Source organism: Notolabrus celidotus, chromosome 19 (genome assembly GCF_009762535.1).
Source record: "Notolabrus celidotus isolate fNotCel1 chromosome 19, fNotCel1.pri, whole genome shotgun sequence".
NCBI classification, from domain to species: Eukaryota; Metazoa; Chordata; class Actinopteri; order Labriformes; family Labridae; genus Notolabrus; species Notolabrus celidotus.
The window spans coordinates 29,232,068-29,249,019 of record NC_048290.1 but is presented as its reverse complement, the minus strand read 5'-3'; the positions used below and the strand labels follow the sequence as shown (position 1 = coordinate 29,249,019).

The window sequence follows — 16,952 nt, the reverse complement described above, 5'->3', positions numbered from 1 at the left end:
TCATAACATAATATGTTTGTATGGTCTTTTTTGCCATGATGAGTCTCACAGTGGGCTTTTGCTCTTTCAGCACTGAGACCTGCTGCGAACACACCAAACACATAAGTTATCCATTCACCTGACAGAGTTTAATGTTTACTGCAAAAGAACAGATAGATTATAATAATGAAGAAGGTAAAGTGGACTATTTTGGACTCCTCAGTTCCAGCATGAACAGTTTGCTTGCTGGACAGTGTTGTATGCAGCGGTGTAGTGCTAGTGTTAGTAGTTAGTGGATCATCTTATAGTGCCCAAAAAAATCTTTATGAATCTCAATCAGATTATGCAAACAGCAAGTCATTTATTTTATCACTTTGAGAAAAAAAGTCCTGAAAAAAAAAAACGCTTTTCAGCTTCTGGTTGACTCAGTCAGCACCATAGACTGTGTAAAATATGATGCTCGACTGCTGTGGAGCTATTGTGATGTAAAGAGGCTGGCTGACTAGCCAACAACTACAGTGTTCCCGCCTGTCAGTCAAGTCAGCTGTGCCTCTCATTGGAAGACTCATAATTTCAATATCTTCCAAATTGCTGCATTAGAAAAAAACTCAACCCCTACAGTGTGTGCCGATAGAGAAATGATCTATCCAGACTACACTGGTCTTTTGTACCAGGCTGTAAACATGTTTATTTCTACTGTAAAGATCGTCTTGAGCCAGCCTCAAGCGGATCCTCAATGAACTGCAGTTTTTAGCACTTCCACATTGGACTCATATTTTATAGACCAGAGGTTGCCGCCTGATCTCAACTGAATTTTGCAAATAGCAAGTAATCTGTCTTCTCACTTTAAGAAAAAAAGCATTGTTCAGGTTTTGGTTTACTCCTATGATTTGATGTGACCCCCCAGAGGACAAATCTGAAATAGTAGTTACTTTCATTGAAAAATACCAGTTAATGTGTTCTCTGTAATTTCTTCACTTTGCAAAGTGGTTCCACGGGCCGGATTTGAACCTTTGGCGGGCCGGTTTTGGCCCGCGGGCCGCATGTTTGACACCCCTGTTCTAGATGTTAGTGTTGACCATTGTCCTAAATTCATTAGAGGAATTAATTCATGTGTTAATAACTGGCATTGTGAGTTTTTATCAAGCAAAATCACTCACATGCTAAGTCAGTTAGAGAAAATAACAACAGGATAAATGTATACACATTTTACATACAATACAGTATCATCAGCATATTGAGATACATGCAAGCAAGGGGATATTAACAAATCACAGGCCTGTCTAAGAAGTTCACACTGATTACTTTGACCACATAAATATCTTTATTCAAGGATAAAAGGTTAATGAATAAAAAAAATAGATAACAAACTTAGCACCAGAAGTGGTGTTCACCAATTTCAGACCCTGTTTTGTGCGTAAATGTCATTTATAAATGAGACCCCTAGTCTTTGTATGGTTTGTTCTTTTATGTGTTCTTTTTATGAATAGGAACAACATAAATTGATTTATTGACTCATTGAAGAAAATCAAGTATTCCTCAGGATGCCTCACCGAAGTGATCTCATTGGGCTGTGCTCCATGTTTCAGCAGCAGGGTGACAATATCGGTATGGCCCTGCTGAGCTGCCTGGTGCAGAGGGGTGTAGCCCATCTTTAGAAGAAAAGGAGGGAAACAAATAATCAGACACAGCAGTCTTCCCATCTGTGATACAAGTGATGCCAAAACCAATTTGCTTACAACATCATGCTGGTTTAAATGTTTTTATAAAGTTTCATGGAGCTAACAACAATCAAGTAAGCAAAAACACAGAGGTCATTCAAGGTCATGTGCTGTATATTATCTCATTGGGATGGACGTCATTTACCCTTGTCTTGCTATTCACATGAACCTGCTGCTGCAGAAGGAACTTCACCATCTTGATGTTGCCATAGTGACAGGCCACATGAAGGGGTGTGTAGCCCATCTGTGATAATGAAGGAGAAACAGTTGACTATTGATCAGTGGCTATTTCTTTGTGTAAACACAGCTTGTATCTTGCTTTCTAATCTCTTATATACTCATGCATATATACAAAACTGTAAAAACATTGAAGCTAGCCACTTAGCAGAGCTCAGAGAATTGCATGGAAGTGAAAGGAAGTAGTCATGTCACCGTTATTGATTTAATCATATTAGCTGATAACACCATTTGTGTGAGTGCATGTACCAGTGGTGGTGTAACTTACTCTTGAGGCAGCGTAAACTGAGGCTCCTTGTTTGACCAGTGTGTCAGCTATTCCAACATGCCCTTCCTGAGCTACAAGATGCAGAGGGGTCAAGCCATTCTAAAAGACAAAACGAGTAAACAGGGACAGGAAACATCTGTTTTAGTTTCTATTGGTTGAATATTTGAGTTTAATAAAATAACTTCCTTTTGTTACCACAGATGATAAAAATGTCACTCAGTCTTGACCCATTCTGATATGATACCTTGTTTCCCAGATTTACGTTGGCCTGTTTGGAAATTAGCAGGGCCACCATGTCGGGCCGCCCCTCCTGTGAGGCCAGGTGTAGGGGCGTGATGCCTTGGAGGGATTCTGAGTTGGGTGTAGCCCCGCTCTGTAGCAGACAACTGGCTACCTCCATCTGGTTCTGCTTGGCCGCTATGTGCAGGGGAGTGTAGCCATTCTGTAGCGACACACATACACACATACACACACACACACACTATAGTGAGCATTTTCTTAAACATTTTCATGTTAAATATTAAGATTAAATTATAAATGCTGTCTTGAATGATTTTCATGTTACTGTATGACTATCACACACTCATTTGACCTGTTTTTTTGTTTTAATATGTGTGTCAACGATCAGTAGTCATGCGTTTTGATCGCCTGCTTGTGCCAGTATGAGCACACACATATGTGAGCTTCTTACTCGGGCAGTGCTGTGTGCAGATCCTCCCTTGCTGACCAGGAGTTTAACAACATCCAGGTTGTTGTGATGGACGGCCACATGAAGGGGTGTCAGACCGTTCTGTTAAACACACAAACGTACACATGTACACATATATACACCCATGGACAAACAGAAACACACAGACAAAAACATACAGAAACACATATATATATGAAACACGTACCACGGTAGTCTACCAATCAGCTGATATCCCAAATATTTCTCTAAATGACTTCATTTTGAATAGCTCAGCACAGTCTTGTACAGAGTGCTTGATTATTTTTATTTTAGGGTACTTCAGGGAACTGAAGTACAGCACAGAATGACTCACCTTCCCAGCTGCATTAGGGTTGGCTCCTCTCTCCAGAAGGAGCTCAGCGACGTCCACCTTCCCATATTTAGAGGCCACATGGAGAGGAGTGAAGCCTTTCTGCTTAAAGAAACAAAGAAACAAACAAAAATGATATATATATTCTCTGTTAATTAAGAATAGAACTGTATAAATCTATACACAAATACAAATGTCCTAGAGTAAAGCCCAAAGCTTAATACAACTCATATTCGCCTTTCTTCACGTTGTATCTTGTGTTTTTCCTGTCACTAACTCTACTACACCTTTGTCATTTTTATCTGCTGTGCTCCTGCATCCAACATGATGCGAATAGTGTGGACGTGTCCTTCACGTGCAGAGATGTGAAGAGGTGTGTGGCCTGCAGTCGTAGCTGAGTCTGGGTTGGCTTTGTGCTCAATGAGCAGTTTGACGAGCTCCTTGTGGCCCATGCGAGCCGCACAGTGTAAGGGTGTCTGATCATCCTGGGGACAAGAAAGAAGAGGTTTGTTTATGTTCTGAACAAGAATGAGTGGTGGGCAAAGAAACACTACTCAAACAAATCTGCCACCAATTTATGATAATGGCATTATGCATTTTGAGTGGATTACATGAAGGTTTTCTGCAGCTTGCAAACAACTGCATGGCACCATCAGATAAAAAAGAACACAGTATTTGTTAGCATCATTACACCGCTCGTACCTTAGCCCTGGCATCCACTTGTGCTGCGTTCTGCAGCAGAAACTGAGCAACTTCACAGTGTCCAGCTCGTGAGGCCATGTGGAGGGGGGTCTCCACTTTCTGGTATAGAGAAATACAGAAAAAAAATGCTTACGGTCACACTTTGTCCAAATCTTGTCAATAGATCCACCAGGTTCATGTTAGGACTTTTAAGTAAGACCACTTCATTCATTTCAGATATTCAGAAATAACCCCTGCCAATCAAGAATTAGCATATAACAGCACAGGCTTTCTGTTCAAGCAGTAAGGAGACTTAATCCATCTAAGACTACTTATTTAATGCTTGGTCACAAATCTAATCCTCTCATGTAATTAATTTGTTTTAAAAGTGTGAACACACAGAGGGGTAACTTTTTCTGATGCATCTAAACTTTGATTACTTTAGAAACACAAAAAAAATCTGTTCACTCAACCTGCAATGTGAGAAGGTGGTTTAAAGGAAAAGTAAAGTTGAATAATATGTGATTTTTGGTTTTAGAAAAGAGGTTCTCACCACATTGGAAGCATTAGGTGAAGCCCCTCTCTGGAGCAGGTTCTTGACTATGTTCAAGTGGCCCATGAAAGCTGCTACATGAAGAGGAGTGAGACCAGACTGCAACACAGAAGCAGACAGAGAAGGTCATTTAATCTCAATAATAAGGCATAACAAGAAAGTTAAGTGACATTGTAGCTCATTAGCAGCACCTTTAAATGCATCAATTTACCATGATTAATAATCCTTGTCAAAAATCTGAAAATAGGCATTTTTGAAATATTAAGATAAATGACACTTGAGGACAGTTTAATAATGTAGCATGATGTGAGTCATTCCAAATGAACAAATAGACTAATATGTTGCTGGCACTGCTTGACTTTATGTAAGAGGTTTTAGAAACAAATATCAAGCTTAACAATATGCGTGTTAAGAAGGGAAAACGACACCCTAGAAAAAAACCTTCACACTACAAGTTGACTTTTTGTCATTTTCAGCTTTAGCTCCTGGTGGTCATGCGGTCTCACCTCTGTGACAGCTTCTAGGGAAGCAGAGTGCTTAAGCAGCAGGTCCATGGACCGCATGTGGTTCTTCTTGCAAGCAATATGGAGAGGTGTGAAGCCGTTCTGAAACGCAGAGAAAAGAGTTCAAAACTTTATGAAGCTGCTCTCAGCAATATGAGGACAGTACTAGCAAAGCTATGTAAGCAAAAGGTATACTTTAACTGATTAAATAAATCAATTATATCTAAATTGGATGCCGTCCAACAATCTTGATGAGATTGTGTCCCTTCTGTCTGCTGGGAACCTACCAGAGCACGTGCATTGGCTTTGGCCCCCTTGTCCAAGAGGACTTTGGCCATCCTATGGTGACCACAGTGGGCTGCTACATGAAGAGGGGTCAAATGATCTAATGTGATGTCATCAATCTCAGCGTTGTACTGCAGTAGCTGCCTGACGCAGTCCATGTGATCCCCCTGAGCTGCCATGTGGATGGGGGAGAGACCGTTCTGAATGGGACAAAAGAGAGAAGGCGGAGGAGAGGGAGACAGATTTGTCAGTGTTTTAGAGTAAAGCCTTGTGCATGTGGTAAATAGCACATAGTCAATTAGTTGTAAATAGTGCATAGTCAATTAGAGTCTGCCTTGTGTTAAGAAAAACAGAATACAAGTCTTTGGAGGGAATATAATCAAGCTTTTGTGCTAAAATTACTCGCACAAAAAAAACAACTGGCAAGGAATCCTGTAGCATTAATATCTCCTCAGTAGAGCATAAATACCCATAGCTGATGAGGCTTAGATCTGAGCTGCTCTGTAAACAGATCAATTTGTCAGGACTCTTGATTTTATCTAATACACTGCTGGATGACAGTGTCTATGTTTCCAGCAAGCTAGTTTGTGTGCTGAATTTCAGGCAGAGTCTCCCTCAGTAGTTAAGATTCAGACCAAGATTCCCAAAGTCAAACCAGCACTTAAAAGTAAGCTCTGACGATCACGGCTAATCACAAAGCTCCCAAAGATAGAAATGTCTAAAAGACAGCCACAGTGTCTGCAGTATTTCATTCATTTAATCCACCTTGGTTTTAGCCTGGATGGGAGCACCGTGTTCCAGCAGGATCTCAATGATACGAACATGACCATTCCTGGCTGCACAGTGAAGAGGAGTCAGCTCATCCTACAAAGAGATGAGTTACAAAGAGAGGTAGACCAGAGAGAGTAATTGGAAAGGTGTTGAACATAATGAGAGACAGGGACGGGTAAATCTGCAAGGAGGACAGACACAGTTAGGGAAATTTGACATTTGAAAGCTGTTAGTTGGTAAGCTACCTTTGTTTTGGCATCAATCTGGGCTCCTCTGTCCAGCAGTAGTCTGACCATCATCACATTGCCCCTCCTGGAGGCTATATGAAGGGGGGTGATGCCATTCTAGACAAGCACATGAGACACATACAAGCTTTATTAACCATCTCTGATTTCAACACTGGATCAAGCCTACAGATTACATCCATACATATGAAGACAAAAGGTATGATTGAAGCTAAGCTCTTTAAATATGCATAAGAAAAGTGTTTTTATTAGGATTCCTGCACACTGGGTGACATTTTTCTCACACACAAAATGTTTAAAACACACCTCAGATGTTGTTTTTGGTCCTACAGCTGAGACAAACTGACCTTGGGGGTGAAGTTTACATTGGCTCCTCTGTTCAGTAGCAGCTGGGCAACACTCATATTCTCATAGTGGGCTGCAATATGGAGAGGTGTGAAACCGGTCTACAGAGAAAGACACCAAAGGAAAGTGTGAGAGGAAAAGGGCAAATAAGGATAATTAGTATCTATTTATATCCTTTTTAGAAAACAAGGTGTGGAAAAGTTATATTTGATAACAACTAGTGTTAATAATTTGGTAATGATAAAACTGCCTCTTTAATATTGTCTAATGCAATGTGTTAAGTTGGAGAAGTAACAGTGGTACATGAAGAAGCAGTCTCAGTGAGTATACCTTGCTGAGAACATCAGGGTTTGGATCGTTCTGCAGGAGCACTGCAGCGGTACGCGTGTCATCATTTCGGGCGGCGATGTGCAGTGCAGGGAGGCGAACCTTGCCTTTGGTGCCATAGTTGATGAGCAGTGCCACAACATTTTCATGGCCCTGCTGGAGTGCTACTGCCAGAGGAGTAAAGCCGTCCTGAGAGGGGGGACAGTGAGCACAAGAGACGAAATGGTGTTAAAAAAAAAAGCGAGAGGGGTTTGGGAGGTCAAACAGAGGCGGGAGTGAGAAAGGAATGCAAAAAACAGAGGTGGGATTGTTTTAATTTTTGAAATGTTTCAGGGAAAATGTCACAGCTTCATCCCACAAGGAGGGACATTGAGACGCAAAAATGAACCTTGTGCGCTCTGTATAAAATGATGGTTTAATGATCAGAATTACAGCTGGCACAAAGGTCAGTTTGGACATTTACTTGTGAACTTTTTATCCCAGGAAAATAAGTTGTCAGGGCCAAGAAAAGGCTTAGCTGTTTAATAATGGACTTCTGTATTACAAGATAATAACTTTTCTTGGCAGTGTTTCGGCTTCCTGAACTCTCTTTGCCTCTTCCTTTGACTGAATTCCTGTAACACCCATTCTCTCTCTCAGTTTCTCTCCGCACACAGACACACAGCCCATTGGTTTGGACAATGTCAGAGACCCTATCAACCTCTAGGTTAATACAGGCAGGTCAAGGGGCACGTACCTCAGTTGGGAGACTTTGATTGGCACCATTCTCAAGTAGGAACTTGACCACCTCTAGGTGATTCTCCTGTGCTGCCATGTAGAGAGGACTGAAACCTTTCTGTAAGAGCACAAACACACAACACACGGTAAATTAAACTGTTTCTAATGTATGTAAATGCATGCACAGCTCTTTCAAGGTGTGTCTTATGCAACCGCACAGATACATATACACAAGCATACAAACAGACTCCTCTGTTACACACAGCTTGCAGGGACTCACATGTGACTGGGCATTAACGTTGGCACCATAGTTGACAAGCTCAGCCACCACTTTCTCCTGCCCTGCCAGCGCTGCGATATGAAGAGCTGTGTTCCCTTTCTGGAGGCACAAGCACAGGAACACACACACAAAGAGAGAAACAGAGAAAAGAGGCAGAGAAAGAGAGGAGAATTAGACAATTGTAAGCTAACAGGCTACCTTTGGTTCTGAATGCAATGTTTCTTTAGATTAGTACCTTGGTGGTGGCTTCCAGTTCAATCCCAGAATGCAGTAGCTCCAGCACCATTTTGACATGACCTTCTTTAGAGGCCAGGTGTAACCCGTTGAGACCATTCTGAGGAAAAAAGACATATGTAGTCACATGAGAGGTAGACACATGTACATATAGGGTTAAGTGTTTGCTCAGAGGTTATTGCAGACTTAAAGCAAGGTTTATATAATGTGTAGTAATAAATGATTGCACTCCTGGTTGGATGTAGTATTTTCTCCACTTGAAAGCCTCAGTTGTGGTATAATAGTCCTGTTAATTATCAGGATTATAGTAATCACAGTCCACATTAACTGAAATGTGATACCACATCTCAGAGCGGCTTAATGAGGTAAGTAGTGGTATTGCAAGTTAGTGTAATAAAACACACACTCCCATTTAACTCTCCTAAATCAATTAATGGAAAGGATCTGAGCAAAGATCGCTCGGAAATCTCAGAGTGCCGGAGTCGTTCTTGGCAACCTTCGGCCTTGTCCTCTCCTTGGCACTGATCACTGCGGTCTTTGCCACAACCATTAATGTAACGTATCTCATAACCTTTCAGGATTGCTGAAATGAGCTATTAGTGCTGCGGTCTGAAACCAGACTGTAATGTGTCTGACTTCTTCAGATTCTCAATTTCACACTCCCTCAAACTGGAAGGGATGAGAAAAAGAATGCACTCTATCCTTTTGTCTCATGTCTCACGTGAGCACTACAATCCATGGCTTTTTTTGGAGCTGAGCAGAACATCACTCATCTAGTTACTGTATTTCTAAAAATAACTTACAAACCAACAACGAAAGGAGGACTCAGTTCTGATCAAATGAAACCAGGTGAGACCCATGTGCAGCAAGGGTAGAGGAGGGCTGGAGGCTTTATCTAATTGTTGTCTATCTGTCTGTCTGTCTGTCTGTCTGTCTGTCTGTCTGTCTGTCTGTCTGTCTGTCTGTCTGTCTGTCTGTCTGTCAGGTCATGTGTGTGTCACTCTAGCTGCCTGGTTGCATATAGTGAAAGTACAGTCATGGCCAAAAGTTTGGAGAATGATACAAATATTACATTTTCACAAAGTCTGCTGCTTCAGGGTTTTTAGGTGTTTTTGTCAGATGTTTCTATGGTATAATGAAATACAATTAGAAGCATTTCATAAGTATCAAAAGATTTTATTGAGAATTACACAGAATTTATGCAATAAGTCAATATTTGCAGTGTTGACCCTTCTTTTTCAAGACCTCTGCAATTCTCCCTGGCATGTTGTCAATCAACTTCTGGACCAAATCCTGACTGATGGCAGTCCATTCTTGCATAATCAATGCTTGGAGTTTGTCAGAATTTGTGGGTTTTTGATTGTCCACCCGCCTCTTGAGGATTGACCACAAGTCCTCAGTTGGATTAAGATCTGGGGAGTTTCCTGGCCAAGGGACCAAAATCTTAATGTTTTGTTCCCCGAGCCATTTTGTTATGACTTTTGCTTTATGGCAAGGTGCTCCATCATGCTGGAAAAGGCATTCTTCATCACCAAACTGCCCTTGGATGGTTGGGAGAAGTTGCTCTGGGAGGACGTTCTGGTACCATTCTTTATTCATGGCTGTGTTTTTAGGCAAGATTGTGAGAGAGCCCACTCCCTTGACCGAAAAGCAACCCCACACATGAATGGTCTCAGGATGCTTCACTGTTGGCAAGAGACAGGACTGATGGTAGCGCTCACCTTGTCTTCTCCGAACAAGCCTTCCTCCAGATGCCCCAAACAATGGGAAAGGGGATTCATCAGAGAAAATGACTTTACCCCAGTCCTCAGCAGTCCAGTCCCTGTACCTTCTGCAGAATATCAGTCTGTCCCTGATGTTTTTACTGGAGAGAAGTGGCTTCTTTGCTGCCCTCCTTGACACCAGGCCTTCCTCCAAAAGTCTTCGCCTCTCTGTGCGTGCAGATGCACTCACACCTGCCTGCTGCCATTCCTGAGCAAGCTCTGCACTGGTGGTGACCCGATCCCGCAGCTGTAACACCTTCAGGAGACGGTCCTGGCGCTTGCTGGACTTTCTTGGGCGCCCTGGAGCCTGTTTGGCAACAATTGAACCTCTCTCCTTGAAGTTCTTGATAATTCGATAGACAGTTGACTGAGGTGCAATCTTACTCGCTGCTATAAACTTCCCTGTTAGGCCCTTTTTATCCAATGCAATGATGGCTGCACGTGTTTCCTTGCAGGTAACCATGGCTAACAGATGAGGAACAATGGTGTCATGCACCATCTTCCTTTTAAAGTGTCCAGTCACTCAATCATGACAGATTGATCGGCAGCCTTGTCCTCATCAACACCCACACCTGTGTTAATGTGTGTGACACCTGTGTGTCATTGAAATGATGTTAGCTGGTCCTTTTGTGGCAGGGCTGAAATGCAGTGGAAATGTGTTTTTGGTGATAAAGTTCATTTTCAAGGCAAAGAGGGACTTTGCAATTAATTACAGTTGAGCTGATCACTCCTCATAACATTCTGGAGTATATGCAAATTGCCATTATAAAAACTGAAACAGCAGACTTTGTGAAAATTAATAGTTGTGTCATTCTCAAAACTTTTGGCCATGACTGTACACTCTGAGCTGCAACCTGCCTGCTGTTACCAACCTGGCCACCAGGAGTCTCTATTATCTGCTCTGTTCTAAGACTTCCCATCATACTGCGGTGCCACTCAATTCAAATGGGCAACACAGTCTCCCTCTGAGCATGCGCAGTGTGGTGGGAAACAAACTGTATATCAGTGTCCGTTACACACACTGTTAAATCTAGTGTGGGAACGCCCCTCTCTCACACACAGGAACACAGCAAGAACAGCATGATTTTGTTTTAGAACAAACATCATACCTCTAACGCTGTGGATTTTATGCATTTATGCAAACATTCACTCAGACAAAAGAACAATGTATGACACCCTGATAAATAAAGAACGAGGGAGAGTGCAGAGGTAGGGGAGAGAGAGAGCCTGCAGGTTTGCAGCTCAAGCAAGGACAGGTTATTGCTGCAGAATCACATGAATCACATATAAAAATACCATCTCTGCCCTTGCCTCAGTCCTCAGTGAAAAAAAAAGTTGATATAGTTGCAACAAAGACCATGAGAAAATAGATAAAAGAAGGGGGGAAATGACAGAACGAACTATAAGAAGATATGGATTCAAGACTTCTCAAATTAAATTAATCCCATGGTTGTGGGCATGAAATAGAATTGTAGATCATATCAACATTTTATAATCTTTTAGTAGATTCTATCTTAATGTGAAGACCCTTGAGAGCTGTGTTAAATTAATACTCCCCTCTTCTTTATTATTTTCTCCTCATCGTTCAGTTTCTCTCATGACAGGTTTGTGTGTGTTGTGTGCATCAATAGCTGAGCACAGATAGTGGGAGTCAGGTTTTCATTCTTAATGCCCCTCTCACTCACTGCGTTTTGTCTGGGTATAAAAGCACTTGTCTGTTCATTCACCAAACATCCCTCCTACTACACAAGCACAACAACAACAAACGCACTGCCATGCCTGTGCTTACCACACAGATTCACATTCACACGATCATGTTCATGCATCATGATATTCAATAGGCAGAGTTTGTTGTGGTGTTGTCATGATGCAACAAGGTGTAAGAGAGCAGGCCGTGGAGATGAAGACAGAGGGCACTATAATCTAATAGAGTTAATTATTTATGCGCACCACTTTACACAAAGATGGGGAATCAGGAGTTCTGGCAGTCATTAATTTTTAATCCTCTTTTTGGTCTTTTATTTCACACTTTTTGCTAATGTAGCAGAATGGCTGCCATTGAAAATTACATTGACTTTATGTGGTGTGTTTCAGTCCTCTTTCACATCCCTCTTGAAGAAAGTTAGTACAGTTTGTTCTTTCACAGAGGACCACAATGAGGTTTTTAAGTACCACTCTCCCTTTAGTTGGTTTCATAATCATGACCTCATTACTGAGGGGAAGCCTTCTACCTTCCCACAGTGAGGTAAGAAGCTGCTACCTACCCTCCAAAACAACTTTTGACCAGAGGCAGAAATCCATTTGATGACATTTAACTATTTTTCAAACTAGTGAAGGAATCCAATCAGAGTGGGTTAGCAAAGATATCCAAACACCCAAACACTGCACACATCAGATTTTATTAAGATGCAGTATTTAATGCTCTAAACAAAAAGAATCCAAGGAGCGTTGTGCAAAAGGACCAGTACAACAAGACAAAACCAGTCACTTCTGCCCATATGCTGCCCCCAGGCATGGCTGCATGGACTGTGGGGTGCTTTCACAGAAAAGAGCTTATGAAATGGCATAAATTTCAGCCCTTCAACACTGTATGAAAAATATAATCTCTACCTGCCACACTGGAAATTTCTCCTGTGGCACATTAACAACTCATGCTGCAATAAAGTTCAGCACTACGCTTAATATTTTACTTTACTGACAACTTTATTGCCTCTGTGGTTAACATGGTCAACAGAATGTTGCACTATGAGTTAAACTATTTGCATAGAAGACTGATGGTAATGATGTTAAGTCATATTTATTTGCTGATGTGTTAACATGTAGTTTCACTTTTTTTTTTTATCAGACTAGATTTTGAGTCTTTACATGTGTTGCATTCAGTGACTGGCTTTCCAGGTAAGTTCAAATACAAATGGAGGAAAGTACCCACAGACCTGACTGTGTCTCAGCATTTTTACAGTCAGTCATCAGACATCAGTCTTATTGTTTATAATAATAATAATAATACATTTTATTTATAAAGCGCTTTTCTGAAAACTCAAAGACGCTGCACAAAGGATAAAAACATCATATAAAACAACAGAATAATAAAAACATGAATAAAATACATTTAAAAGCAATCATACGTTAAAAGCAGTTCTAAACAGGAGGGTTTTGGTGAGGGATTTGAAGGTGGACAGGTTGGGGCAGTTTCGAATGTTAAGTGGTAAGGCGTTCCAGAGGGTGGGGGCGGCGACAGAGAAAGCTCTGTCCCCCAAGGTTCGGTGCTTGGTGTCAGGTGGTAGGGAGAGGAGGTGGCCGTTGGAGGAACGGAGGGTTACGGGAGGGGGTGTGGTGATGGAGCAGGTCGGTGAGGTAAGAGGGGGCCTGGTTATGGAGGGCTTTGTGGGTGAGAAGGAGGATTTTGAAATGTATGCGCTGTCTGATAGGGAGCCAGTGGAGGTTTTGGAGGACAGGGGTGATATGGTCACGGGAGTGGGTGTGGGTGAGCAGGCGGGCGGCAGAGTTCTGGATGTATTGTAGTTTGTTGAGTTGTTTTGAAGGAAGGCCATAGAAGATGCTGTTACAGTAGTCGAGTCTGGAAGTGATAAAGGCGTGGATCAGGGTTTCAGCGGTGGAAAAGGAGAGAGATGGACGGAGACGGGCGATATTTTTAAGGTGGAAGAAGGCGGTTTTGGTGATGTGCTTGATGTGTCAGTTATCACCTGCCACACCTGCTCAGCCTCCCAGCCCACTACATTTCCACTCCCCTTCGTTTACCTGAACCACACTCCTCATTAAGCCAACACAAATCACCTGTTTCTCATTACCTGCTGCCAGTATTTAAGTCCTGGTTTCAGCTCACTCAGTGCCAGATTGTTCTCACTGCAAATGCAAGACTCTCCAGCACTTTTCCTCGGACTGATCTCCCGGTTTCGACCCTGCCTGTCCCCGACCTTCCTTCCTCGTTTCTGCCCTGGTTAGTACCTCAGCCTTCTGTCCCCCGACCAAGAGATTTGCCTGCTCCTCGTCTGTTTCCAGCCTGATCCTCCACACAGCGAAACCAGCTTCTCAACAGACATTGTGTGACCGGGTTAGTAAAGACTGTTACCTGCTGTTTCCTCCGGGCTCCAGTGTGCTGCTTTTGGGTTCACCCTCACACCCGTAACATGATGTGCTGTTCCAGAGTGAGATGGGAGTCCAAAATGATACCGAGGTTGTGAACATGTGAGGACAGAGTGAAGAAGCATTGTCGATGGGGAGGTTGAAGTTGTTGGTGGTTGTGGTGAGGGATTTGGGGCCGATGATTATGAGGTCAGATTTTTCACAGTTGAGTTGGAGGTAGTTATTTTGCATCCAGGATTTAATTTCAGTCAGGCAGTTGGTCAGGGTGGAGAGGGTTGGAGCAGTTATGGAATTGGTGGAGATGTAAAGTTGGATGTCGTCAGCGTAGCAGTGGAAGCGGAGACCGTGACGACGGATGATTTGACCGATTGGGAGGATGGAGAGAGTAAAGAGGAGGGGACCAAGCACCGAACCCTGGGGGATGCCTTGGGACAGGGGAGCTGTGGGTGAGGTGCAGTTGTTGATATTGATGAATTGGTGTCTGTCAGTGAGGTATGATCTGATCCAGGAGAGTGCAGTGCCGCTAATGTGTAGAGTTGTTTGTAGACGGGAGAGGAGGATGGTGTGGTTGATGGTGTCAAAGGCTGCGGTGAGGTCGAGGAGGATGAGAATGCTGAGCTGTCCGGAATCTGAAGAGAGGAGGAGGTCGTTGGTGACTTTGAGGAGGGCTGTTTCGGTGCTGTGTTTGGGTCTGAAGCTGGATTGAAATGGTTCGAACAGATTATTGGAAGAGAGGTGGGTTTTAATTTGAGAGGCAACGGCACGTTCCAGTATTTTCGACAGAAAAGGGAGGTTGGAGATGGGGCGGAAGTTACTTGGGTTGTCTGGGTTGAGTCCGGGTTTTTTGATTATGGGGGTAACAGCAGCCAGTTTGAACCGGAGCTGAGGGAGGAGTTGATGATGGTAGTGATATAATGCTAATACCTTAAAGAGTATTGTTGGAGAAGGTACAAAGCTAAGAGCAGTTACTCCTGTGTGGGCTGCTATTTCTGTTTAGTACTGTGAATACTAAACTAATGTTTAATTGATTGCACTGAGTCAAGATTTAATTCACTGTTTAGTTAATAGAAGTCCCCTTTTTTTCACTCCCACTGACACACAAACATTTCAAACCTTGTCGCTGTTGTTAAACTTTCTTACTTGATTAGATGTGTTGATGTCAATTCCATTCTTCATGTGATCCAGGGCCTTGTCCAAGTTTCCTGAACGGCATGCACGCAGGAAGCTGGTGGCTGCATCAGCCTGGAAGACACAGAAGAGGAGTGTAAATACACATTTTGAGTTCATTGAAACTTGTTAAAGAGACAAACTTTACAGATCAAAAACACATTTCCACGAAAATACAAGTGACAGTCTTCATATCAGGGTGTAGAGGCACTCAAAACTCCAGTCAGAGTACTAAATCCATTACAATAAGATCACAGTGTCTTTTATTCAAGACACAAGGCTACATGCAGGAAATACGGTGCTGCATCCCTCGGCCCTACTACCCAGTTTAAGAGGCTACAAACGTCAGACTCCTTACAGTCAAGCTTCGCCCACACTGTGAGTCTGGCAGGAATTCACAGCGATGCACGCTCTGCCACGAGCTGTGCTGTCTGCCTGTCTGATCTCACAGGAAAGCTCCAGTAGTGTTGTGCTTCAGTATGTGTCAGTATTTCTACACCCACCTCTGTTTTAATTTATCAGCCAATAGAGTAATATGGCTGACCTGCTCAATGAGATGTTTCCAATGCCCTGCAGAGGAAAAGCTGGATAATGCTCAGCTCTCTTGACCCGTCAGCGGCAAAGAGATGTATCTGTTTGAGCTGTTATTCTCAAGCGGTTTAATTATAGTGAAATGCTAAAAGATTGGACTGACATCTCGAAATGACTAAGGCTTTGTTTTTCATCTCCCCTCATGTCGTCTTTCTGTGCCAGAAGGGAAAAATGTTCATTCTTTCTGTGGATGATGCACTTTCTTAGGTTGTAGCTAACAAATTAATAGGTAAGCATTTGAACAGCGTCCTCTCTATCTATATTCCATTTCTCTTTTTCCTCTCCTTCAAAATTGTTTCCACATTATTCCCATCATGCTCTGTTGACTACCTTTGCTTTTCTGAAAACATGTCAGGATTCCCCTCTCAGTCGAGCTTGGTTAATTAAATCTCATCGAACACAGAATATCTTTTAGTTTTCATTTGACCTTCTAGTTCTTTTTTCTGTCCTTGATTACAAAACAGAGCTAGTATGGGTTTGAAAAATGACAGATTCAGAAATTAGTGCCAGAAACCAAAAAAAGGCCTTCACAGAAACCGCTCTCCATTTAATGTTTTCATTGACAAGATGCATTTTTGCTTCTTTTCTGAAGCTTTCGATGTGCATTAGCTTATATTTCACCCGTGTTTACATTCAAAAATAACAACCCACACTTATTCATCAAATCAGAGTTCATTGACATCAATGTTAAATTAAAAAGCTATCATATGAAACACATTACTGCACTTTCTCGCTGGATTTAAACTACATTTTTATATTTACTTACTGTAGGCTTGAGGTTATGTATTCATTTCTTTATTTATTTGTAGAGTCTACTATTAGCTTGTTATCTATTCTGTATGCTGCTGGACCTGAGTAATGTGTTTGGTTCCTTCATGTTTTTAAATGTGACTGAATGACAATAAAATGAACCTTGAACCTTGAACTCAAACCTTGATGAATAAAAATGAGGTCCTTTTTTGTGTACTTCTATATAAAGCCCTTAATAGATGTGGGCCAATAAAGTTACATTGCTATCTTCTTTCTTATTAGCATTCAAAAACACTGAGTCTGTTATTCCCCAAACCTAACTAACACATTTGAAAGTAGTTTTAAAAGAGGAGCTTTTAACTTATCACTTATTTCATTGTAGAATGACTAT

At 42.1% G+C, this 16,952-nt stretch overlaps 1 protein-coding gene across 1 annotated transcript in view; it reads right to left on the bottom strand.

Moving 5' to 3' along the window:
- LOC117831636 (ankyrin-1-like) overlaps positions 1-16,952 on the bottom strand; it is a 108,666-nt gene that overhangs the window by 35,305 nt on the left and 56,409 nt on the right. The window contains exons 2-20 of the mRNA XM_034710421.1: positions 15,194-15,295; positions 8,188-8,286; positions 7,953-8,051; positions 7,692-7,790; positions 6,959-7,144; positions 6,631-6,729; positions 6,284-6,382; positions 6,033-6,131; positions 5,270-5,467; positions 4,986-5,084; positions 4,480-4,578; positions 3,948-4,046; positions 3,533-3,730; positions 3,249-3,350; positions 2,897-2,995; positions 2,450-2,647; positions 2,206-2,304; positions 1,846-1,944; positions 1,533-1,631 (exon numbers count right to left, since the gene is read on the bottom strand). Of these exons, the coding sequence (XP_034566312.1) occupies positions 1,533-1,631; positions 1,846-1,944; positions 2,206-2,304; positions 2,450-2,647; positions 2,897-2,995; positions 3,249-3,350; positions 3,533-3,730; positions 3,948-4,046; positions 4,480-4,578; positions 4,986-5,084; positions 5,270-5,467; positions 6,033-6,131; positions 6,284-6,382; positions 6,631-6,729; positions 6,959-7,144; positions 7,692-7,790; positions 7,953-8,051; positions 8,188-8,286; positions 15,194-15,295 (2,271 nt within the window). The remainder of the gene's footprint in view (positions 1-1,532; positions 1,632-1,845; positions 1,945-2,205; positions 2,305-2,449; positions 2,648-2,896; positions 2,996-3,248; positions 3,351-3,532; positions 3,731-3,947; positions 4,047-4,479; positions 4,579-4,985; positions 5,085-5,269; positions 5,468-6,032; positions 6,132-6,283; positions 6,383-6,630; positions 6,730-6,958; positions 7,145-7,691; positions 7,791-7,952; positions 8,052-8,187; positions 8,287-15,193; positions 15,296-16,952) is intronic.